This window comes from Vigna angularis, chromosome 8, assembly GCF_016808095.1.
Source record: "Vigna angularis cultivar LongXiaoDou No.4 chromosome 8, ASM1680809v1, whole genome shotgun sequence".
NCBI classification, from domain to species: Eukaryota; Viridiplantae; Streptophyta; class Magnoliopsida; order Fabales; family Fabaceae; genus Vigna; species Vigna angularis.
In genome coordinates, this window is record NC_068977.1 from 9,050,431 (window position 1) to 9,077,516 (window position 27,086).

Genomic DNA, 27,086 nt, shown 5'->3' on the forward strand with positions numbered 1-27,086 from the left:
AAAGGAATAGTTTTCTATAATCAACATAGACATTATAATTAAAAGGTTTAACACATCATTTGGAGGCAAATGATGTATTAAACAAGCCAAGTCAAAGTTGTTTGTAGCTGCTACAATCTCATCCAGTGAGAAAGCTCGATAAGGAGGCAGATCAACTGTTCCAAACTTCATTGTTTGAGATATATACCCTTTAGTATGGTAAAAATAAATAATTGTCATCTATCTTTTATATGTAAGGATAGAAAGGAATTTATAAATCAAGTTTAGTTGTTCTGTCTGATGCAATTAAACATGTTTTTTTGAAGTCCCAGTGCATGTAATTTTCTTTTCTATTGATAACCAGAGTTTCACTTTCTGCTACACTCCATTAATGAATGCATTTCAGAAATAAAATTTATAATTATTATTCCGCATGCTCTGTTCTAAATTCTTGTCATCCTGATCTTCTAATGTTTGTTACTGGTGAATTTCTGATTATTTGAATATCAAAGGCTCAAGGATGCCACACAAGAACAAAACCAAGTTGCAATAGTTTATATTTTCATTGAGGCAAGAATTGAATAAAACTCAAGTTTCTAATGTCTACACTGAATCACCCAATTTCCTTCCAATAACAAAGTTTTAAAAATGTAAAGTATTGTTATTTTTTAAGGTGATAATATAACTTCGGTACTCTGTCTGCACACATACAAATAATTCATGGCACTAATTAACAATTGCATGTGAGAGTTTTCAAGATAATATAAGTTGAAAAATGCAAAAATTTGTATAAGGAATGTGTCTGTGTGCACACAAATATAAATGTATACTATTCAGAGTGAGGGAGTCACTACAAAAATTTAGATTTTTACCGGGGCTTATTTTTGTCATTTCCGGCGGTTTTAATCCCTGGAAAGTACGTTACCCGCAGTTACGAAAACTCCTGAGAAAAGCTGCATCGCTAAGTAATTACCGACGGTTTTCTAAAATCCCCACTAATACCGGCGGTTTTCTCAAAACCCTCGTTAATACTAACGGTTTTCCAAAAATCCTTGCTTATACCGACAATTTTCAAAAAACCCTCGTTAATACCGGCAGATTTTCAAAAACCCCTGCTAATACCGGCGGATTTTCAAAAACCCCTACTAATACCGACGATTTTCTGAAAACCCCTGCTAATACCGACAGTTTTCTTAGTTAGAGTTTCCAAAAGTAATGTAAATAATTTTTTTTTATTATTTAAATGAATTTAATGATCATAAAAAATGTTTTAATAATAAACAAGAATGTGAAATCAAAATTAAATATTATTATATAAAATAAACCATAAATATTAGAAATACAATTAATTGTTAAAATTAAAAAATAACATGTTCAATCCTAAAAATTAAAATAAACATTTTCTAAATTACAATAATCAATTTTGTTGTTCTTTATTATCTTCATTGCCTTCATCATTATTGCCTTCATCATTTGTCACACTTCTTTTATCATATACTTACAATATAAAATAATAATTAGTTGTTAATATATTAATGGTATGCATTGGCTTTATTAAGACAAAGTGATCAATAAATGTTCCATTCCTAAAAAAATTATTAAATAAAAAAAATCACAATAACAGAATTATTAAATAATAATAAATAATAACTATATTAACTAATTTAGATACCATTTTAAAAATTAAAAATTACTAATATTTAAAATAGTTTATTTATAATTATTTTGTTATTGATTAGACTTTAAATTGATTTCTAATTTTAGTCATTAAAGAATTAATGTTTAAATTAAAAAAAAAAACTTTAAGATAACTTCCAAAAAATACTGACCTGTTTTTATAACAAAAGATAAATATAAAAATAAGTTTTTTCCAATCTACACTACAAAAATATACAATTTTAGTAGGGGTTATTTTTTACGTTACCGGAGGTTTTAACCCCCGAAAAATACTATTCCTGCGATTTCAAGAACTACCGGGAAAACCAACATCACAAAATTACCGGCGGTTTATTTCCAGGGGTTTCTAGAACCGCCGGAAGCCGCTCATACGTGTTGCTTTCCATATGGATGATAGAGCAAGGCTTGAATGTAGCAGGGCTGCAGAGCGACATGAGAACGAAGGTGAACACAGTTAGGAATCAGAAGCTGAGGAAAAAATAAGAAGAAACAACCTCAAGATAAAAAGGCTAAGAGAAAAAATGAAGGATGTTCGGAACGAACTTCGTCGTATTAGGAAGTGTAGAAAGGTTCAAGAAGATTGTTCGGTTGATGTTGAGGTGAATGTTGACGGTGCAGATCATCCAGTGTATGAAAAACCTGTACGTGAAGCGGATGAAGGAGGTGTAGGTGTAGCGGATGAAGGAGGTGTAGGTGTAACGGAGGAAGGAGCTGTAGGTTTAGCGGAGGAAGGAGTTGTAGGTGAAGTACTTGAAGAACATGCCGCTAAAGTGGATGAAGGAGGTGTCGTTGAAGTACATGAAGAACCTGCGGCTGAAGTGGATGAAGTAGGTGTAATTGAAATAGGTGAAATACGTGACGCTGTAGTGGATGATGGAGGTGTAGGTGAAGTACATGAACTACATGGTTTTGTAGTTGATGAAGGAGGTGTAGGTGAAGTACCTGAAGAAGTTGCCGCTCCAGTGGATGAAGGACGTGTGGGTGAAGTACCTGAACAACCTGTCGCTGAAGTACCTGAACAACCTGTCGCTGAAGTGGATGAAGGACGTGTATGTGAAGTCGATGTAGGTGAAGGGGTTTCCGAACCTGAAAATGAAGAGGGTGAAGAACCATTATGTGTACAACATTATGATCCACCAGCAGTCATTGACATTGGTGAAGATGAAGAAGGAGATGTTATTGTTGAACCGATGTCCGTACGGCCTTTGCGCACTTATGTAGGTGACCCTAGAACACAGGTTGATTTCGACAAATTGTACAACTCAGTAACTGCAAAAGGGATTAAACGAAGGTAATAGAATAATGCTTTATTTTTAAAAAACAGTTATGTTGGTATGCGAATTCTTATTGTTGTGTTTACAGTTTCATTGCTGAAATATTTGGTCAACCACTGAGCACAAATGAATGTGAGTCTCTAGGGCCGAGGCAATATGTTGACAACTTGGTAATTATGCACTTTCATGATATGAATCAATAATGATGTTGTTGAACGTAGAAGCTTGTATTTGAAAGTGCTAAATTTTGTTGTTTTATTTTTTTGTAGGTTGTATTTTTTGCATCATCAATTTTCATGTATTTTGAGAAAAGGTTGTCCGGAGTAGTAAAGAGGATTGTTTTTAGTCCTGTGTTTGGGGTAAAAGATTGATGTTACCTCAATTTATTTCTTATGTAACTGTTTATTATATTATGGTTTTTTTATTTTGTTATTGTTTATTCATTGCAGAACCATATGCGGTATGATTATAGGAGACGTCCATCAAATCAACATGTGTGGCAACTAAAAGATTATGAAACTTATTTTCCTGTTGATCTAATTGAACTGTCTGACATCTTGTCTGCCAATTTGGTGAGTAACTTGTGATTTGTACATACAAATAATTCATGGCACTAATTAACAATTGCATGTGAGAGTTTTCAAGATAATATAAGTTGAAAAATGCAAAAATTTGTATAAGGAATGTGTCTATGTGCACACAAATATAAATGTATACTATTCAGAGTGAAGGAGTCACTACAAAAATTTAGATTTTTACCGGGGCTTATTTTTGTTATTTCCGGCGGTTTTAATCCCTGGAAAGTACGTTACCCGCAGTTACGAAAACTCCTGAGAAAAGCTGCGTCGCTAAGTAATTACCGACGGTTTTCTAAAATCCCCACTAATAACGGCGGTTTTCTCAAAACCCTCGTTAATACTGACGGTTTTCCAAAAATCCTTGCTTATACCGACAATTTTCAAAAAACCCTCGTTAATACCGGCAGATTTTCAAAAACCCCTGCTAATACCGGCAGATTTTCAAAAACCCCTACTAATACCGACGATTTTCTGAAAACCCCTGCTAATACCGACAGTTTTCTTAGTTAGAGTTTCCAAAAGTAATGTAAATAATTTTTTATTATTATTTAAATGAATTTAATGATCATAAAAAATGTTTTAATAATAAACAAGAATGTGAAATCAAAATTAAATATTATTATATAAAATAAACCATAAATATTAGAAATACAATTAATTGTTAAAATTAAAAAATAACATGTTCAATCCTAAAAATTAAAATAAACATTTTCTAAATTACAATAATCAATTTTGTTGTTCTTTATTATCTTCATTGCCTTCATCATTATTGCCTTCATCATTTGTCACACTTCTTTTATCATATACTTACAATATAAAATAATAATTAGTTGTTAATATATTAATGGTATGCATTGGCTTTATTAAGACAAAGTGATCAATAAATGTTCCATTCTTAAAAAAATTATTAAATAAAAAAAATCACAATAACAAAATTATTAAATAATAATAAATAATAACTATATTAACTAATTTAGATATCATTTTAAAAATTAAAAATTACTAATATTTAAAATAGTTTATTTATAATTATTTTGTTATTGATTAGACTTTAAATTGATTTCTAATTTTAGTCATTAAAGAATTAATGTTTAAATTAAAAAAAAAACTTTAAGATAACTTCCAAAAAATACTGACCTGTTTTTATAACAAAAGATAAATATAAAAATAAGTTTTTTCCAATCTACACTACAAAAATATACAATTTTAGTAGGGGTTATTTTTTACGTTACCGGAGGTTTTAACCCCCGAAAAATACTATTCCTGCGATTTCAAGAACTACCGGGAAAACCAACATCACAAAATTACCGGCGGTTTATTTCCAGGGGTTTCTAGAACCGTCGGAAATAACCAGGGTTTTGTGGAACCATCCCTATTTCCAGGGGTTTCTGGAAAACCGCCGGTAATTACCAGGGTTTTCCAAAACCGCCGGGAAATCATTTTTTTAAAAAAAAAAATAAAATTTTATATTTACACTTCCCTTTGGCACAAGAAAGAAAATCACAAGTTCAATCATCAATGCATGATAATACAACCGTTAAATTGGTGATGATTCAACATAGCAATAAAGGAATTTTGCTAGAAAGACACATAGCAAATAAATTAATCAAGAAACTGGTGATGATTCAACAAATTTTGCTAGAAAAAACAAGTAAATTGATATTGTTTATTTCAACCACTTTGGTGGGTTGCTAATTGCTATTCTTGCTCCACCACACAATTACAACATATCTATCTATAGTTCACTTTCCTCAATATCTTTTGTGATTTACCTTAGGTATGGCCCCCAAACCCATAAGCACCCTTACTATGGACCCCAAACAGATTCTGAAAATTAATAAACACCACCAAAGCAGTTCCAGCATAAATACCAAACTTGGCTCTGTATAAGACAGATGCATAAACAATAACTTCCTTGTATAGTATATAGAGGTCTTTTTTATTAAGAACTTGGATTCATTTGACAAAAAGTTATATAGTAGATATGATAGAGGTTCACTTGTGCAGGAAAAGAAGGTGGAAGAACAAAGAACAAAGCAATAATAACATAAATGTTAATGGTGGGAATTCAAAATGTGAGTGGCTATGTGAAAACCATATATAAGTAAAATAAAAAAATTGATTTAATTGCATACTGGACAATTACTGTAAAAGCATAGCAAGTAGCTACCTGGCCAATATTAAGAGCTTTTTGTTTTGATTTCACAACCGAATGCAAGCCAACCCAAGCATAAATCTCTCTTTTTGAAGATTTACCAGATTGATGAAACCCCTTTTATACATTAAGGAACGTTACATGGTCACCTTGTATGTATCAATTATCAAAAGATATAAATATATGAATAAAAGATATAGCTCATTCATCATATTGTTATAGAAAAACAATCATGCTATGGCTATAAACAACAAGAGTGGGGAAAAGTTAAGTTAAATTACCTTGGCAGCAGCAAATATCAATTTTGCTTCATCAGATTTCTTTTGTATCCCTCTCCCTGAGATCCAGATGGACTATATACATAGATTTTTAAAATTAAAGTCACTACTCTATACATTAATGTTTAACTATACTTTTGAGATGATATACTGATAGATTTCATTTTAACATTTCCCAACTTCAGCACAAAAATAAAAGATTTTAACAAAAATGTATGAAATCAGGGTTTAATTTTGATTCTTTATTTATAGTTGTCTAGTCTAAACAGAATTCTTATAGTTTTCCATCTTTCATCTAAAATTACATGATGCATTTGAAAAAATAAATAATGTTTAAATAAAAATAATAAAATATAGGTTTTATTATTATTTTAATGCTTTACGGATTTTCTTCTAAACTATACATATCGTAATATATTATACTTCCATTATAATTTTATTAATTATTAAAGAAACTTAATTCGAACAATCAAAAACTATAAATAATAAATATGACTAATTGACCAATTAAAATTAAAAGTAAAAATCACACAAAACAAAAACACCAAAATTAAAATTAAATCAAAGTATAAAATGAAGTGGTTTCTTTCACCAGAGTATGCCTCAACATTAGATTCAAGCCAGACGAGGATCAGGTTCTGCAGACATGCATCTGGAGGACATTCAGAAAAGAGATAGCAATGTCAATAAAAAAAGGAACATTTGACTATTGTTGACCTTGAATAACAATATTACCTTTGAACAAAGACAATAAAAAATATTCTTATACTATCATATTTGACAATATTTTGAATGCTGAGAAAAACAGTTTCAAAAGACACTTACTGTAATTTTTGTTTCAAAGAAGTATTTCAGAGTAAGCATTAGACCTCGAACCATTTCAGTGAGAAAAAGAGTGTTGATGTTCAAAAACAATTTTTCCCAACCACTCTAAGACAAAGCTTGATCATTTTCACCCCAACTTTTCTCTCTCCAAAGTTCCATAAATCAATGTCTTTAATAAATCAGAAAATTTGTTAACGATTCGCAAAAAAGAAATGAGATCATAAATTTAATGAAATAATTAAAATCATACACAAATATTAAATTAGTTAAGATAACAACAACTTTATTTTATATGGGAAAAGACACCATGCAACAATGCAAAACTACAGCTTGGGGAAGGATAAAACAAAAGGCAGTGAAACCAGAAGGAAGTAAACACTATTGTGAATACAACACAAAGTTGTTCAGTCTCTATGTATCAGTAATAGGAAGGAACCCTTTGAAACAGTCATGCACATAACAGCGCTCAATCCAATTCAAAAGCATGTAAGAACAAACATTTTAGTTTTGAAGATGTGACTATGAAAGTATTGTGATCCAACAAAATATATCAATGTATCAGAACCAAACACAGCATGAAATTTAGCCTTTTATTAAAAATATTAGAGAGAAGTAAAACCCGGAAGAGAATAGGATATTCCCAGAACAGAAGTTGAAAAACAACTAAAAGAAAGATTCAAGTGTACACCAAATGCTGTGAAGTCTATGCTTATCAGAAATGGAAATTCCCCTGAACCAATAATGCGCAACATACCAGAGATATAAGTATGTCCCAGAGCTAAAATCTGTGAAACCCCAACATACAGTGTCTGATTGTAAGCATGATTCAAAAAGCAACCTAAAAACTAAAACCACATTTTCTCTCTTGACATAGTTTCATAACCTCTGTACTATTTCCTTTTACTTATAAAATAAGGGTTAAATACCATAAACGATACAATGTTAATTTCACTCAAGTTCGTTTCCTTTTCAATTATATATAAATGCCCGCACAAACTAGAATGTGGCCACTTTATTTAATAAATCAAACAAAACAATAATCACTCATCAAAATAACAAAATACACAAAGCAGAAAATTTCATAACCTATTACCTGATAATCAGTAAGAATAGCTTGTATCACAGTCAACTTGGATCTTCTAGAATTCTAAGGACCAGAAATCGCCTCTAATGCCTTCCTAAGCCATTCAAGCCCACCTATTAATAGTTTCAACAGAGCCCCAGAAATAGAGGAATGAGAAAGACCTTCCGCAACCTCCAAAACGTCCTACATGATTAGCAATCATCTCTAATCAACAACAAAGGAAATTCAACAAGATTAATTATTAGCAAGCCCCATTAAAAAGGCCATGTTCTTTATCCCAAACAGTTGGCAAACACCTGCTCTTATATCCCAAATCAACTTGTATTAATGCCCATGAAAAGAAAAGGTTAAAAGATTGACAAAGACGGTGAATAAAATTATTAAGCAATGAACCTTGTAAAAGAAAAACCATATTGCAGTCAGCAGTAACACACTAAAAGTTCCATGTATAGTTGAATAGGAATAAGAAAATAATCAAATATGATACGAACTTTGTAAGGCATCCAGATGAATGACTCAAAATAAAGTGTCAAGAGATCAAGTTAATACCATGTTCTTAATAACCAGTCAAAAATAAACCAAATTTGGTGGACAGTTATCTCCAAACAAGTATCCGAGCGATGAATGACCACCGGGAACCGCTTTGACTTTTGTCGATGGACGATCCTATAATATATATAGGAGAAAAACTATATTAACGAAAAACCTATAATTAAGATGATCATGAAGGTTAATAAAATGGGAGATTATCTTAGAGTCTTGGATCCTTTTTGGGGAAGACGAACCAGTTAAGAATAAAACCAATTACACAGATGTTAAACTATGTTGACCACTATTCATAACTTGATTTATTACCGCGCTTATTTTTGTAGTGAGTTACTTGCATCCAGAAGCTCCAGTCCCCAGTCCCCAGTCCCCAGCATGCAAGAATAAGTGAAAAGATTGGAAAAAGATTGGAAAAAGATTGAAAAAAGATTGAAAACTAGGTGAAAAAAGGAAAAATTAAGGCTGTGTTCTTTTAGATAGATTTGAGAGAGATGATTTGGGAGAGATGATTTGAATGGATTTGAGTGAATTTGAGAGTAATTTTAATGTTGTTTTTTTGAGTGGATTTGTGGGTAATTGAGAGTGGATTTGAGGGTAAAGTTTGTGAGAATTAGTGTAGGATTTGATTGATGTGATAGATTTAAAAAATTAGTTTAATTGGTAGAAATTAAAGATTACCAAAATACCCCTAGTTATAAAAGTAATATAAAATGTTATTTATTAATGTTATATTTAATTGTAAAAATGTTTATAAAGAATAAAAAATTAACATTAATTATTAAAAATGTTTACATTAATTTTTTATCTAAAAACTAATTTTAAAAGTCCATCCACGTATTTCTTAAAATTGAAGGAAATTTGTGGAGCATTTTTAGCTATGGAGGAGTTGGTTAAAAAAATTTATTTGAAGGTGTCATGTTGGAAGCAACAGCCGTTTATTAATCTTGATTGTGATAATATTATCTTTTTAATATAATAAATATTAATGTATAATAAAAATGAATGTAGAGTTTGAGAATCCTAATTGGTGTTGCCATATGATGATGCATCCAACCCAATACTTGACAATATAGGAGTTAGGAATTGAATAAAATAGATTGGGAACCGAACAGGACAGTGGATCGAATACAAATTAAAAGGAATCGAATACACCCTGATTCACTTTTGCTGCAAGTTGCGGAACCGAATACCCCTTCCTTGTATCCGAATACGCTATGCTTTGTGACTTTCCCATCTTCATTCTTAATTTTCAACCATGGATATTTTAAAAACCAATGAGGGCAAACATGAGATTTTACTTCAAATCATTGCAAATCTCACCATGATAGCGCGAAACCGAAAACGAGTGTATCTCGCAAATCAGCTTAATTACATCGTTGCAAATCCCACCAAACGAACACAATTTAAATTGTTATCCTCGCTCGCAAGTTCGCATGAACAGTAAAATCTGTTCATGCGAACACAGCGTAAGTGAAAGAAAGAGAAAGATCGAGAAAAGAAAGTGAATTTGATTATACATGGGCATCACGCCGCGGCGGCCGCGGCGGCAGACGGCAGCACAAACTAGATTTTATTTTGGTAGGTTCATTATTCATATAGTCACTATTTATACAAAAACATACAAAGCGGCAGCGGCGGCGACAGCGGCAGCGGCAATTAATGATGACTCTACCAATTAGGTCGCATCTACGATTGCGGCCTCATCGGAGCTTCGGGCCTCATCGGAGCTTCGGGCCTCATCGGCGCTTCGGGCCTCATCGGCGCTTCGGGCCTCATCCGCATTTCGGGCCTCATCCGCATTTCGGGCCTCTGCCAGTCCGGCCTCTGCCAGTCCGGCCTCTGCCAGTGGTCCGGCTGCGACTGCCAAATTGGCGGCTGCCACTGATGACAATATCGATGAGGACACGGTTGATAAAGATGACAAGGCGCCGCCTTCACTGGTTGATGGAAAGGACAGGCTTGAAGCGGTGGCGTCATCTTCTTGATTGCATCCGTGATCTTCTGTGCTTCCAAATAAGCCAACTCATACTCCCCTTCACTAAAAAACTTGATTACTCGTGCCAGCAGAAATTGTAACAACTGATAATCAAGATCGGAATCCATATTCTGAATACTTTGCATGCAGTCAGCAGTCCTTCTTATAATAAATGAATTCCTTCATTTTCTTTTGGGCCGGGCCAAGGGCCATTTTTTTTTGGAAAATCAAGACGTCCAAGTTTTATAAAATACCTACATTACCCCTAATTAAGAAACTTTTAATATTTTTTTATTGCTGTCAGCACAGACTTTCCCTCTTACTTCTCTCTCGCATTTCAATTACAGTCCTCGCATCTCATTTTTCTGGACTTTCTTTCGTCTCTCAATTTTTACACACATAGACCACCACACTCGTGCCTTTCCTCTTCCTCTGTTAAGCAGGCACATGGCCGCGTTTTTCCCCCTCCCTGGTGTGGATGATGTGTGATGAGAAGAGAGTTAGTAGAAGTGGTTGTGGTGGTAGTTGCCAGGGAAACTGAGAGGATGCTCTTGGTAGGTTAAGAGTAAGAAATTTAAGTAAGAATATAATTGAGAGAGGAAGGGGTGAGATATAAAGATGAAAGGAAGAAAAGCGAGAGTTATAAAAGTTAAATGAGAGAAGAAAAGATAGTGTTGGTTGCATGGTTGTCTACCACGGCCTGGTTGTTACGTGCTTGGGGTGTTATGTTGGGAAAAGAATAAGGAAATAAGAGAAGTATGGAGGAAAGAATAGTAGAAGAGTATGGTCTGTGAGCTATGAGATGCAAGGGAATGCAGGAAAAGAGAAGAAGAGATAACGTGGTAATAGAAACGAGGAAGAAGAGCATTGTGAGTGGTGGGTAATGTGGAACGTTGATAATATACGTAAATCTTAGTGGGAACAAATGGAAGAAAGAGAAGAATGAGGGAGGAAAGAGAGGTAGTAGATATTGGCCAGTGTTATACGTGAAAGAGGAAAGGGAGTGTGTAGATGAGGAAAGAGATGGAGATGGGTTTCTTAAACTAGAATGCATGATTTAAATGAACCAGTGCATGTGTGAATAGTTTTGAGAATGATAGGTTTATTAGTAGGAGAAGAAGAAAAGAGTGTGGTTGGAAGTAGTAAGGGGAGTGACTAGGAAATTATCTTATGGGTATGGGTCTTGCTGTAGTAGTGGAAAGGATAGTTCGGAAAGAAAGTGCAACTTGTATGAAGAAGAAGATGGGTTGTTTAGAAACTGGCAGAGATGAAAGTTTGTGACAGTGGGAAATAGAAAAAAGGAGGAAGAATCTAGGTGAGTTTTAAGGGTTAAGGGGAAGTAGAGTTTGTTTAACATGATGGGTTATAAGAAAGAATGGAGAGATATGCAGAGGGTGGTTTCTGTGAAATTGAAATGAAGGTTAGTGTGGATGGTAGGAAGGAGAAATTAAAAATAACAATGGAAAGAGAAGAGATGTTGCAAGGTGAATTTAAATAAAAAGAGAATTGTGGGTGGATTGGTTTTCATGCAGTATATTTCGTAACAAATATATATATTAGAAGGCTATGTGTGATGTATGAAGGAATTTTAGAGTGGAAATCAAAGGCAGAGGAGGAAGTTAGTTTTTTTCTGAAATTTAAGGAATCTTGAGTCTAATTTAGATAATTAAATCTTTATATAACATATTAAATATTCGTCGGATTTTGACATCCGAAAATGTTATCATCGGATATCATCATCCGATTACTATTGGTTCGGATTTGCATATCCGATGGCTCATTTTACATTTATTTTTATTCAAAAACAATTTTATTAATTTTAATAAACTCAATAAAAATTAATTTATATTAACTAAAAATTATATAATACAATATAAACTTATAAAAAATTATATATAATTTTAAAAATAATTGTAAATTAATAAAACAATTAAATAAATAATATAATTTAATTTTTATATAAAATTAAATTTAAATTGAATTTTGAAATTATAAGTATCGGATATCCACATCCGTTTATATAGATTCGGATTTTCATATCCGGATGGTTTCACCTTAAGTTTATTTTTGTTAAAAATAATTTTATTAATTTTAATAAATCCATATAAATTAATTTATATTAGTTAAAAATTATATAATACATTATAAATTTATATATAAAATTAAAAAATTTATAAACTAATATAACAACTAAAGAAAATAATTTAAATATGAAATGGGGTGCAAGGTTGTATGGTTTATTAATAAAAATGAAATGGGGATGCGGAGATCGAGAGGTGGAGGAATGCATGTTTCCTTATAGAAGGAAGTGGGAAGAGTAATCAATGAGTATAAAAATTTTCAATAAACAAAAAGTTAATAAATCATCATCTAATTAATAAGGGGTATTTTAGGAAATTGAAGGTGCAGGATTAGGGATGGCAAAAAAACCTGTGTCCGCGGGTACCCGCTGATAAAACCCGCTGCGGGTAGTTGATACCCGCAGATATTTTTTACCCACGGGTAACGGGTAGCGGGTATTAAAATACCCGCTTCTTTGCGGGTCGGATACAGGTATTAAACTATTCGTCTCGCGGGTACCCGCTACCCGCAAAAAATAATAAAAAAATAGGTTTAATCCTTTTCGATATCCCTATTTGTGTAGGATCGTCTCAAATAGGTCCTCGTATTTTAAAGTCTCTCGATTAGGTCCTTAATTGTTAAAATTTGAATCAAATTAAACCTTGCCGTTAAGTTAGGTAGACAGCGTCAAAAAAATTGATTCATGGCTTAGTGACCATGGTCTCTCATTAACTTTTGATTTGAGTCCATAGGACTATCAATAGGCTTGCAATCTGTAAGACCTGTTTCCTCCAAAATATCAAGGGCATATTTTCTTTGTGAAATGACGACTCCTTCTTTTGATTGTGCCACTTCAATACCAAGGAAGTATTTCAACCGACCTAGGTCTTTGGTTTGGAAGTGGTTGAACAAGTGATCTTTTAATTGAGCAATTCTCGCAACATCATTTCCTGTAATCACAATATCGTCAACATAGACCATAAGATAAACACATTTGTTAGGAGTAGAATGCCCATAAAATACTGAATGATCGGCTTCACATCGTGTCAATCCAAATTGTTGCACAAACAAGGCAATTGAAGGTAGCAACACCAAATATCCCTCTCCACATCGTCTCAGAACAGATTTAAGAAGAGAAATGCCCACTGAAATATGAGGGGCGGAAACTGTAGAGGCTGTCACCGGAAACTGTAGGGGCTGCCGGCGGCCATGGCTGCCGGCCGCCGGCAGACAGCAGAGACCCCAGAGGTAGATCAGAGAACCTGCTCTGATACCATGTAAAATAACTACATAAGTAGTTTTTATTTCTTAGATGATATATTACAATGTGTGATACTCTATAAATAGAGTATGTAGTAGGTGGGAATTAATCCCAACCATCAAAGTTGGGCTACACAGTAGCTACACAGTAACATATGCATAATACATTTCAACAGCGACGCTCCCTCTCGTCACCATGTTCGACGCCACTCCCTCTCTTCTCGCGACTCCTCCACCCTCCGTTTTCACTACTTGGGTCGTCGCAGTTCTCACCGGCTCCGTTCGCGTCACATTCCCGATAGGTCGCATAACGTATGGGTTCGTCTTAGACCCACTTGCTTGCCATCCTTGAACTCGCAGCGCCGCATCTTCCACATCCCTTGCTATCCTCATCGCTTCCATTAATTCAGAAGGATTCTGAATTCGCACCTGTCCCTTCACGTCTTCCCGTAACCCAGCCAAGAAATACCCTAACACCTGTTCCTCCGGTACCCCTTTCGTCTGCCCCATCAACGTTTCGAAACTCCGAACAAATTCTTCCACTGTGCCTTCTTGCCGTAGATTGGCCAATCGCTCGAACACCGTGCCTCTGAATCCCTTCCCAAAGCGATTAATCATGGCCGCCTTCAGGCCATCCCACGATCGATTTCGAGCCTTCTCTTTCCAAAACGTAAACCAGTACGCCGCACTCCCCTCCATGCTCACATATGCGAGTTCCACCTTTTCTTCGTCGTCCGTTATTTTCTGTATGTCAAAGAATCTTTCTGCCCGATTGAGCCAACTGAGTGGCTCCTCTCCTTCAAAGGTCGGTAACTCTACCCTCTTCCTCCACGGTTTCTGTTCTCCCCCTTTTCCACCATTTTCGCCCACTCCAATCACTCTGGGTCCCCTATGCTGATTATCGTTGACGGAGCTATCTTCTGAACTCCCTTCCGTCTGAGGACCGTGATGGCCTTGCGTTCCCAAAATCTTCATTATTTGTTGAAGGTCCCTTCGTACCGCCGCCGATTCAGCCTTCATCCCCTCCATCGTAATCTCAATGGCTTCAAGCCTTGCCTCCGTCGCATTCTCCATCTTCGCGTTTTCTCCAATTCGTTTGGATCCGGCAGGTCGGACCAAATGATAGGTCTCGAGTAATGAAACCTATACGCTTCCCACACCTTAACTCACACAGAATCCTCCATAATACTGAATAACCTCCTCTGATTAATAGAGAACAAGAAAGAATACAAGAATATAGGAACGTAGGAGCCTAATCTCCCCCCAAGCAGACTACAAGTCTGATTCAGATACAAGAATTGACAAAAAGTCCCTATCCTTCTCCTCTCTAGCTATTTATACAAGTTTGGCCTCCTAACAGATACATCCCCCTTCCTAACTGATAAAACAGTTAGGCTACTGACCCACTAACTAACTAACTGCTTCTCTCTTCTGTTTCTTCTCACATACACCTTTAGCCTCCTATCAATTTCCCTCCTCTCCAAGATTCTGATTGGCCAAAACGTAGTAGCTGTTGCTGATAAAAGCCCCGAGCAAGAAGATCAGTTGAAATAAGAACTTGAGTCAAACCATCTCTGAACTCCTTAACAATTTTCTCTCTCTCGTCATGACCAAGAGCACCTTGTATAGATGTAACCTCGTAGCCCATGTCAACAAGTGATTTATGCAACATTTGTGCACTATTTCTTGTACGCACAAATATAATGGTTTGCCCCACATTCTCTCCTATTTCAAATATGTAATCTTTTATCACTTCAATCTTCGCAAGTTCATCAGAACAGTAGACTTTATATTGCTTCACTGCATCTAAAGATAGTTCTTCTTTCTTTACAAAAAGTTTATTATGATCCTCTTTGACTGTCCTTGAAACGAAATTCTTGACGGTGTCATTAAATGTAGCAGAAAACAGAAGAACTTGGGGGTACACCCAAGACCAATCAATTTTCTAGATAAAAAGAAACTCACGGCAGAAAGCTTTGTTCAAATGCAGATCCAATAGTTATGATGCTCCAAAATTGTGCAAATTCAAATTGACTAGTACAAATCCATTAATATCAACCAAAAGAAAATGTAATCTTTATATCCATGTGATGTTGTTTGACTGAACAAGATATATTTCACTAGACAGTTATCTCTTCTCGTAATATGAATGGATGGTTAACTTCATATCTTTCACACGTTATAAAAGGACTCAAAGTGATTTAAATTTTGCATGAACTAACGAAACAATATGCAGAAGAATAGGTGACTATAACTACGTATCATGTCTCTACACGTATGACTGCAGCACATGCAATCACCACTCACTATATGGATGCAAAAATTTACCACACAAGTTCAATCAGAGAAACTAACACATCACTTGTAAAGTAATTGCATCAAGAAAAAATATATCATGCGGTTACTTAGCTTCCATTTGGCTTATAAAAAATCAATTTCACCCACTGCAGCACATGTTTCAATGTAAAATATATGGCTGAGTCTAATTGGAGCATATATCTCAGTCAGGTAGACAAATCTATGAAATAATTTCTTGTGCAGATGGACAATAGAGATATCATGATCCATGGAAGAACAACGTGAGAGAGAATTCAACCAACCTGACAATTAGAATTGACTTTTTCTATTTCTTCCATTATCCTCAGGGAAATCCTCTTTAAATCCATCCTGCAACATTAATCAAGACATGGAATATTTACCAGCAAATTTCTATTAAAAATAAGACAAATGAACATGTGACTTACGAACATTCCCGAACCTAAAACTGTGTAATGCTCAATCTCTGGCATGCATATTTATAAACTATAAATGAATAAATCGTCAAAACAAATGATTCAATACTACTAGTTCTCTATTCCTCTATATCCATCACAAACTGACAATCTACCCAGCAACACAATTACAGCACGCAAACCATTTTAAATATAGCTTTAGCAGTTTCACTAGGTAGTTCTTCAATAAAATGCAGTAAAATTACCTCCGCGAGCATTTGATCTGCCTCGTCAAAAACAAGAATCTTCAACCTGGCGGCCCCAAGTTTCTTGAAGCTCATCCACTTCTTGATGGTGCCAGGGGTTCCGATCACCACCTGCGCCATACTCGGCGCCCTTTTCGCAATCGAGAGCGCATTGCTATCTGTGGGCACAGCGCACTCCGACGCAATCCCGGTGTACTTCCCCATCTTGAAGAGAACCTCGATGTTCTGATTAGCCAACGCCTGAGTGGGACAGACACAGAGAGCCTGCGGCGCCTGCACCTTGGGATCGACGCGGCTGAGCATCCCAAGCACGAAGCACGTGGTCTTCCCAAACCCGTTGTGCGCCTGCGCGATGAGGTCACGGTGCGGCGGGTTGAGGATATCGGCAAACTTATCGCCTGGATCTTGCTCGGCTTCTGGAACTTCATCTCCACGTAGAGCCCTTTCAGAAGCTCCGGCGAGAGGTTTAAGTCCTCGAACTTCGCAGCCGACGTGTACGACGTTTCTCCAGAGGTAAACTGACCACATTACAAAACCCTAGGGAATTCATATCCGATAAGTTATTAAAATAAAAATAATAACAATAAAAATAAAATTGTATTAAATAAAATATTTAATATATTTAAATATATTAAATTATATATAAATATTAAATTAAATTAAATAATTATTAAAATTTAAATATAAAATAAAATTTTAAAAACAATTTAGATTTATTTATAAAATAAAAACAATTTTAAGGGAATTCAACATGATTAAGTAACACTGAAATTTAGATTTATATTTCTATTCACAATAATCTCTTTTATATAATATATTTTATATCATCTTTAATCTAAAATATTAAGTAAATGAATTTATGATTTTTTTTATATTATTTAACATTTTTATTTTTATTTAATGTGAAATTTTTATAATTAAATTTTTAACCAATCATGTTTTTATCACATATAAAAATTCAACATTAAACGCTATTTAAATTTTATTTCTACTTTTTAAAACATATTTTAAAAGAAAAAATCGTTTTATTGTTAAAAGACACGTAGAATGATAAAAAAAGAAAAGAGTAATTAATTATTAATAAATTGGATATTGTTATATAAGAATATGAAATTTAGAGATTCTTGTGAAACTACAAATAATATTTTTTTATTGAGATTTATTAAATGGATTGACATCTTTTAATATATATATTTTTATCAATAAATCATGTCAAACTATATTGTTTCATGTGACTAAGAATTGAAAAAATATCTATATTATCGTAACTTGATCATATCCTTATTTCACAATTGATTACAAATCATTAAGTGAATGTTATTCTTTTATTGACTTTTTCTTAATCTAAATTTTTACAAGAAATAGTATATACTATTATAAGTTATCTTATTAAAGTCTGTGCAAATATATTGTATAGTCTTTGTTTTGCTAAATCAATTTCAATTTTCTTTAATCTTCAAATCTTTTCAATGACCCCTTCATTTAGCTCTATGCAAGTAGTTGAGTGCTTAACATTTTTTTTTCAAAATTGATTATTTAATAATAAATATAAAATTTTTAGACTAATAATAAGTAAGAAATGAATTTTATCATAAAAGATTTTACCAAATATCAATAAATATGGTTATTTCTCACCTAACATTTTATTTCTTCATTATTATTATTACTATTATTTCCTATCTCCATAATATAAAAATTGTTTGATATGCAACTTTTGTAATACTTCATAATTAATTAAAAACTGTGTTTTCAATTAAATAATTTATAACATAGTCTGAACATAAAATCTGAAATTTAAAAATTTAGATTATATAGAAGAAATTAATGAATAAGTTTCTTGTTAAACACGGGCTTCTTTGGACAGGCCCATTTATTTGCCTTCACTTTTTTAGCAACACTTTCTAAAACAAATATAAATATAAAATGTTTATTAATGTAAAAGAAAAAAAAATATTTATAACATATTTTCCTTTGTACGTTACACTATACTTTAATCATTTTATAATTTTACTCATAAATTATTCTTATGCATAATAAAACGGGATGACAATTTTGAAGAATACGTTTCTAATATCTTTTAGAATTTAAATTTTAAAATGATTAAAAACATTATAGAATTAAATATCAAAACTCATATAAAACACTCTTCCATAATTACTTTTTTTTTTAAGTTTAAATTTTGAAATATATCAAACATTTTTTTAGAAATTTAATTCTAAAATGCTTTATAAATCACACCTGATTCCGAAAGAAACATTGACTCTCATCCATTTTATTTAAACGGGGATATTTTTTTTTTAGTTTTAAAAATTAAGAAAGAAAAAACTATCGTAGTTTAAATAAAATATAAAAAAAAAAACTTAAATAGATGGTGCGACGGTAAGTATCGTTTGAAAAGCTGCTGTTCGACTTGGTTACTGGGCCCGTGGGCCTTTTTGAAGAAAGAAAACTTTTGGGTCAGAATCAAAAACAACAAAATCATTTTTTTTATAGACTTTTTTCTTTCTTAACTTCATGATTTATTCTCACACCGATGATAATAATAAAAACAAGTTTTTAAAGTTCTGATATTTTCTAAAAATGTATTCGATAAAGAAAAAAGAAAATAAAAAAGAACTGTTTCCGAAAACTAGAAAATAACTAGAAACAGAATATATTTGTTTATAGAATTTTTTTCTCAGCTTCATACACGAATATTTTTTTAATATTATTTTATTTCAAAGGATTAATCAATGATGATTTTCATTGTTTGAAATAAAAACTTTTACATTGATATTTTTTTTTAAATTACTATTATTGAAACCTTGCTCATATACAGTTTTTTTTCCACAAAATTAGGTGTTCAATTTCTAACTCAATTTTAATTTCGGTTTTGTCGAATAATATTTGATGTTTTGGGTTTTTTTAAATTTGATTATCGTTTTTAAATTTTCAAATTTACATAGAGTTTTCATTTTCAATTGTCATGTTTATAGATTTAAATCCTTTCAAATTTAAATAGAGTTTTCATTTTCAATTATTTATTTGAATGCAAAGATATTGGCTCCAATATGAATTATTTTTTGTAATTTGAAATATTAAACTTGGTTTCATAAAAATGTAGCATCAAAACCATGTCTCAGAATAAAATACAAATACTTAATTATTCTCATAAATATCATTTAATGTTATTCATAAATGTCACTGTCACATAACCAATAGAGAATAGGAAGAGTGAAAGTTTAATTAATTAAAACCTCACATTTAAGCCAGTGTTTTTAATGTTATCATCAAAATATAATTTTATTGTTATACTAAAGGATAAAGTTATTTTAATTGCTTATTCATATATATATATATATATATATATATATATATATATATATATATATATATAAGTACATAATTTGATCCTTACTTGGTTTTGTTTGTTAACATGTTGATATTTTAATTTTTAACTATTATTAATATAATAATATTTAAAGAATTAAGTAAATATTTTCACTTTACTATTATAAAATAAATTAATCAAATGGATCAAGTTAATCCACTTTTATTGTATTACAATAAATATATAAAATAAATTATAAAAGTAAAATATTTGCAATTAATCAATCCAATTTTTTGTGGACAAAATATATTTAATAATGGTTGAAATAACTTAAACTTTCTCAAAATATATTCATCACAAACATTGTTATAAACATTTATTCCAAGTATATTTTAACACCATTAACACTCTTCCTCCTCTCAAAAGTTAAAATAATTTCTTAGATAATGACGTTATAAATCCTACCTCTATGTAGGAAGCAACTTCGAAAATGACAAATGATATCATATAGGAAAAGTCAGAATCTAGAAAGTCATAACCTTAGTGTTATATCATTGTTACTAAGCTTTCTATAATAAAGGTTGATTTTAAGGAAGAATATATTTGAAATTGGAAAGACACTTAGATAGTGAAATATTTCCACCAAAAAATAAATTTTTTGATAAAAAAATTTAGAGATTTTTTTATATATATTTTTAATCTAGAAAATACTCTTGAGAAGGTAGGGTTAATAAAAATTCATGATAATTAATCTTAGTAAAGTTAATCACAATATTATAACTATTAAAAAAATAATTAAATACTTTTTTATAATAACATTTTTAGAACGGTCAAAAGTTTCACATCAACTATAGATAAGGTCAATTTATAATATATAAGTGGATATAAATCTATAAACCAGTTTTGTGGGATTGAGTTAGGCTTAAAACTCACCTCTTAATAACAATTACAAATTTTGGGAAAAAATTATAAAATAAAATGAGTGTTTTTTTTATATAAAGATTATTCATTCTATAAATAAAAAATTTGTAAATAAACTATAATATTATCTAAAAAGGTAAAAAAAAATAGAGGAACATGTTTTTACAAATAAAAATTAACAATTTTCTTCTTTTTCTTGGAGAAATTGTTGAAAGAAGACTAGGAGGGTGTCTTGAACATGTGATGTGATTGTACTTAAGTTCTTTTTTATTAGTTTTTGGGAGTTGTACTCTTGACTAAACAAAAAGCCTAAAAACACAGTGCAGGTGAGACAGAGACATATGAATGAGTATACATGTTTTGTTTGGCCATCACCTAATGCTTCTCCTATGTTTCAACATGCTTGCTTGAATAATAGAGATCCAATAATAATGATGCCATAAATACATCAACTTTACACTCAACACCATATTTTATGCCACAAATTGCTTAGGTAAATAATGATAGGATAAGAACAAAAAAATTAACATTATTAATCATTTTGTGTGAAACTCTTAAATATATATATATATATATATATATATATATATATATATATATATATATATATATTGTAATGTAGAAATAGAAGGAGTAAAATATACAATTTTTTAAATATTTTATTAAAATTGAAAGAGTTATTATATTTTTTATTTTTTATAAAAGATATTAAATTATATTAAGCAAACAGAAAGGAGAGGATATACATGTTTGCAATATTTTATTTGAATATAACGTTTTTTCATTTTGGGTATATTCTTTACGAGTTCATTTGTTCCTTTCCCTTTTAGAGTTACTACTTTTAATATAAACTAAACTATATCTTTTTATCGTCGCAATTTCTTTTATAGATTTTAATATCTAATTTTTTCAAATCAATAATATATATATATATATATATATATATATATATATATATATATATATATATATATTTCAATTTTTGGTAGTTTATAATGAATAAAAATAAAATATTATAAGATAATAAAGCAAAATAAATTGTTTCAAAAAATATATATATAGAATTAATAGAGTTATCTCCAAAAGTAAATAACATTAAAAATAAAATGTCGACAAAACAATTAAGAATGACTTAGAGTTTTAAAAAATTCATATACAAAATAGCTACAAACATAATTATTTCGCATCATCACCGCCTTCCACTATAGGTGTATGAACACCAATCCCTCATATGCTTATACAGTAAAGTGATAATCGCAAAAGAGACAAACAAACACAAGAAAACACAAAAGAGACTATATGGTAAACTAATATGCAAAAGAGTTGTCCTAAGACAATTAAGTTATATCAAATATCAGCTAAACATGGATTAAATACAATAAATCATATAGATACACATAAATAGTTGACATTGGCCTCAATTATCCGTCCTTAACATCGAAACTCACTGGAGGTATGCACCTGTGGTGGTTTCTAGGTTTTGCAAAACCTAGCCTCAAAGGGTTATCACTCGACCAGACACAAGATTAATCATATTCGCGCTTAGGACTAAACACTGTCAATAAACTATAACCCTATGCTATTCTTCACGACATATGTAACGTTCCAAATTATATACGTCATGCATATAAAATAAGACGTCATCATGCATAATATGTGAAAGCAGTTAAGAGTATTAAGGATTACAGTCATCCTCAAATTAGCTACAAAATTTTAACTTAAACTTAGCAAAGTATTTTAACGTACCAATAACAAATAAAAATCCTAAAACGACTAAGCGGCAACGTTAACTCCCTCCAATGCTGCCTCCAAACGAACCTCCTCGCCATCTGCTCACATCCAAGTGGATGATCATCGCAAAAGAAAACGCATTCCCAATTAAAACACAAACACGTATTACAAGAGTAAACTAGATATACAAAATCATGTTATCACAAGCACACCCAACATGTAAGTACATACAGATGAATTTCAATATACACATAACTTGTTACCCTTTTCCCTTATTAATACACTTGATACTTGACTCGTCCGGACTGGAATGATTGTCGAGCTATGGCGGGTCATGTGCTCGTGGTGGCTTATGAAACTTGGGTTCCCCACCCTACCACACTCACGAGGTTAGTCCGTTATCACTCACCTTGGAGCATACTGGAAGCCTCCAAAACTAGGACCTCCTGCTACTCCTCACCACATGGTTCAATCCTCTCTACTTGAGAATGACCGACCATTGGAGTTTCAGGATAACCCCCAAGACTGAGCTTCCATGCAAATCATTCCACACACAATAAGGGCACCACCATGTATCCTCTCCTTGAAGACCATGGAATTACGTCCATTAACCATACTTGTAAAACCACACTTTCCATTTCTTTGAATCACATACCCTTTCACTTTATTACCTACATGGTAATGCATACATACATCCTTAAAACAACATAGAATAATTCATTCAAATAGTATACTAGCATGAATAAAACATCAATCGAATACATAATGAGCAAACCAAAAACATCCTTACTTGCAAACTATTGAATACTATACGCTCTAGACGAACACTAGTACATCACGTGTACTACAGAGATCATGATTTGGATGTTGAGGAAACGTTTAGATTTTTGGGAGGAATAAACCTGACAAGGCATTGCCTTGCTCCTACGTATCTCCATTTTCGGTAGAGAATCAAGGCTCACGTAGTTCTGACTGGTGGCAAGAGGAAGAAAGATTGATATGTTTATATTTTTAAATATTTTTGATTTTAAGAGAAATATCATTTAAAAGAAAGAAAAGATTAAGAGCTTGAAATCTATTTTTATTAATAGATATGAATAAATAAAAGATATTGGACCAAACAATTAAAATTATAAAACAACGCGTGGGCTAGGGCTTAGATTTAAAGAATATCAAGATGTATGCATAGAAACGATGGGTGTTGCTAAGAAGAAATAGGCCAAAGGCCCAAACCTAAATTTCTTTTTTTTTCTTCTGGGTAAGCTTTGTCAAAAATCTGGAAGAGGGAGATCTCTTATCCATCCTTTCTCGACAACCAGCGGAAGAGCTTTCTCTCCTCCTTCCCAAATCGGCACGGCGCGAGCGGCAACGACGGGGAACCGAATGGGAAGTGGCGAGACAGTGGTGCGACGGCGGAGGCGAAGATGGAATGCTTACGGAGGCTGGGTTTCGCTATTGCGGTGGTGGTGGCCGGGAGAAATCTGAGGAAAGTGTTGCGGCGGCACAAAGGAAGGGAGGTTGACAGTGGTCTGGGAAATCCCTTCCTCCGTGGCAGCGTTCACCGGCGGGAGAAGGGCTCGGTATCACAACGATGGTGTAAAGGAAGCTGGCGGCAAGCGTCGCAACGGGGAAAAGCGGCGCCGACGAGGAGGTGCGGCTCGGTGGCTGTTCTGTGCACGATGGAAGCTGTGGTGACTGCGTAACGGCGGCAACCCCGCGAGGTGAACGGTTTATTGGAGACTTCTGAGTTTGTTGAATGCCGGTGATGACTGGAGAAAATCCGTGATGGCTGTGATGAATCGGTGGAGTAAGTACGTGATCATGAAGAAGAAGATGAGGAAATGATGGATCCTTGATGGTGAACGGTATACTGGGAATTCACGGTGGCTGGAAGATTGTGATGGCAGTGGGAGAGGGCGGTGAGAGCAATGGGGTTCGCGGATAGGGGAGAAACGGGTTGCGGTGGTGATCGGTGTGGTGGCTGTTACGGTTGAGAGTAATCACAGAGAGTTTAATGGTAACCGGCGATAATGGGAAAGACACACAAGAATTTCCTTTTGTATTTGCTCTTCTGACTTAACAATGTAAATGAAAGAGTTGCACCCTTTCGACTGGGTATTGCTCTGCTAATGTTATCTGGGTGTAGGTCAAGGAGAATGTTAAAGCTTTGACGTTGAGGAACGAATGACTTACTTGAAAACCAAGTTCTCGGGAAGAAAGCACAAGACGAGAGTATGTTTGGAGTATTGAGAGTAGGGAACCGAAGACTGCTTTAGGAATTGTGAAGGTAACCTGGTGATTGAGTAAGTTGGAGGTTGCAGATTCATTGGCTAGAAGATGTTTTGGCATACATTTCATGTAATGAACTGGTATTTGTATGAACAATATTTTCTGATGTTGTAGGAACGGATTCTGGCTAGATTGAATGGAATGGAGTTGTGAAATGAGTGATGGAAGAAATATCTTTTTCGCTCATAATAATATTAACATCTAAGCAGACGTCATCCCAAAGATATAGTAACATGCATTCAGCCAATATCATATACAGAAGATCACATACAAGTGGTAATCTTAAGGTTCAAATTTAGTGGCCTACCTTTTGAAGCTATCTAATATTTTCCTTTTCTGTTTCAGATTCTTTTTCTTCAAACTCCCGGCTCTTGCTGCCTCACTGTGCCATTGCTTCCTCTCCTCTCCATTAATCTCTTCTTCCTTCTCAGATCTTCTTTATCTTTGCTCTTGCTTCCTCGGTTTTTCAGTAGCTCCCCCTTTCCAGTGTTTTTCTCTCTTTTTCTTTCACCATCTTGATCCCCCTTCCTTCGATTTTCCCTTTCTTTATCCTCCCCACATACCAACAAGGTAAAATAGTTCCTCTCCCGTGAAGAGAAGAAAAGTCCGTGATAAAATGGTGCCAAATTATGATAATGTTTACGGAGAGTGGCATCTCACTGTACTCTTACATGAAGGTGGGGTGAGCATAAACTTTCAAGTAGAAAATAGAGAAGTAGACAGCTGCTTTCATTTCTTTATTACAAATTAAATAAAATAAAGATAAATTAAATTAAAAACAAAAATTTATTTATTATTTATTATTATTAGTTTTATAGAAATAAACTAAATATAAAAACAAGGTTCTTACAACATAACACATTGTACTCAAAGTAAATGGTTATTAGAACGTCGAGATACTCTTTCATGGAATCTCATATGTTAAAACATACACTAAAGTTATCATCACCAGAATTTCTCATTGGAATTTCTTCAATAGAAATTCCTTCAATATCATCACTATACATGTCCACAACCATATTACCACTTTAATCAAACACAATAATAATCATAAACATACATAAAGTATGTTATAAATCTATCTCAAATGGTCAAAAGAAAACAAATCTAACATACAAAATGATGCTCAAAGATGGGGCTCAAAGTCATATATTTTGCAAAAAGGTGGCGTTCAACGCTAGTCATGACGCTCGACATCATTCTTTTCGCAAAAAGTAACGCTCAACGACACATGTCTACTGCCCAACGTTCTGAAACTAAATTGTTCCAAACCTGTAGTGCAAGATGACGCTCAAGAGTATCTTGCTACCACTTGACACTTAGCGGTTCAAAACTGGCGCTCAACGACTTAAAGCTAAAATGCTCCCAAACCAGTCAAATGAACTATCGTTCAACGCCAGCCTACCACCGCTTAACATTGTAATAGAAAACAATAGATGAAATTATCAAATTTGGGAGAAATGAGACCTGTTCAATTGATCAATTTGGTATTTCGTTTTGGTCAAAGCAGTTCTCAATATTAGGACACTTGTTCAACACAAAATCAACTAAAACACTCAAACATGACAATCATTCAAAACATACTAAATTCATGAAAAGCAATCAAATTTTATCCCCAATTACATTAGAGCAACATACATAAATCATCAAATTTATAAAACTCACAGCACATAAAAAAAATAACTTCCATTACCTAAACAAAATTGCTCAACAAACCCTAAAGAGCTAAGACACCTCCTAATCAAGAAATTATTCATTTTTTACACCTAGAGATAACATCAAAACAATCCGACCATGCTAACAAAGACATTTATTTGTAGAGATTAAAGAAACACAACACAAGAAGACAAGCAAACAAGAAAACCCTGCATGCAACCAGATGAAACAAATAAAATAAAGAAAAAAATGGTTGAAAAACTAATTTAGATGAATGGAGAAACTAATCAATACAAATTGAAGAACTTGTTGCAATGATCAATCATACAATTTCGATTATTTAATCAGACAAATAAAAAGAAAGAAATCTTAGAAAAAGTTAAATAACTTAAAAATATAATTTTTAGAGATAATATATTTTAAAATAATAAAATTTATTAGTGAGAAAATTATTTATATTAAAACCTTTTAGTATTAAAATATTCAAGTTTTATTATTTTTAAATTACTA

General features: G+C 32.8%; 1 protein-coding gene, 1 long non-coding RNA gene and 1 pseudogene across 4 annotated transcripts; 2 read left to right on the forward strand and 1 right to left on the reverse strand.

The window, feature by feature from the left end:
* Positions 1 to 2,015: 2,015 nt before the first annotated feature.
* LOC108318711 (uncharacterized) lies at positions 2,016 to 3,610 on the forward strand. Its single transcript, XM_017556131.2, has 4 exons — positions 2,016 to 2,947; positions 3,019 to 3,100; positions 3,200 to 3,289; positions 3,380 to 3,610. The coding sequence occupies exons 1-4, from the start codon at positions 2,178 to 2,180 to the stop codon at positions 3,515 to 3,517; spliced, it is 1,080 nt and encodes a 359-aa protein (XP_017411620.1). The 5' UTR covers positions 2,016 to 2,177; the 3' UTR covers positions 3,518 to 3,610.
* Positions 3,611 to 4,633: 1,023 nt separating this feature from the next.
* On the reverse strand, positions 4,634 to 18,940 carry LOC108345769 (DEAD-box ATP-dependent RNA helicase 38-like; annotated as a pseudogene).
* A 4,892-nt stretch (positions 18,941 to 23,832) lies between these two features.
* LOC128193621 (uncharacterized) lies at positions 23,833 to 25,401 on the forward strand. 3 transcript variants are annotated; one of them, XR_008244980.1, is made up of 3 exons: positions 23,833 to 24,934; positions 25,035 to 25,196; positions 25,266 to 25,401. It is a non-coding gene; the product is annotated as an uncharacterized LOC128193621 (long non-coding RNA). The 3 variants fall into 3 exon arrangements; XR_008244979.1 differs by having other exon boundaries at positions 23,834 to 24,918; XR_008244981.1 differs by having other exon boundaries at positions 23,834 to 24,918; positions 25,035 to 25,193; positions 25,266 to 25,390.
* Positions 25,402 to 27,086: the final 1,685 nt, after the last annotated feature.

Excerpts from the sequence above, each read along its gene's own strand:
- LOC108318711 (XM_017556131.2), top strand. The coding sequence starts at position 2,178 with ATGAAGGATGTTCGGAACGAACTTCGTCGTATTAGGAAGTGTAGAAAG. Across the intron at positions 2,948-3,018 it reads GCAAAAGGGATTAAACGAAG|TTTCATTGCTGAAATATTTG; the intron begins GTAATAGAATAA and ends TTGTGTTTACAG. Across the intron at positions 3,101-3,199 it reads GGCAATATGTTGACAACTTG|GTTGTATTTTTTGCATCATC; the intron begins GTAATTATGCAC and ends ATTTTTTTGTAG.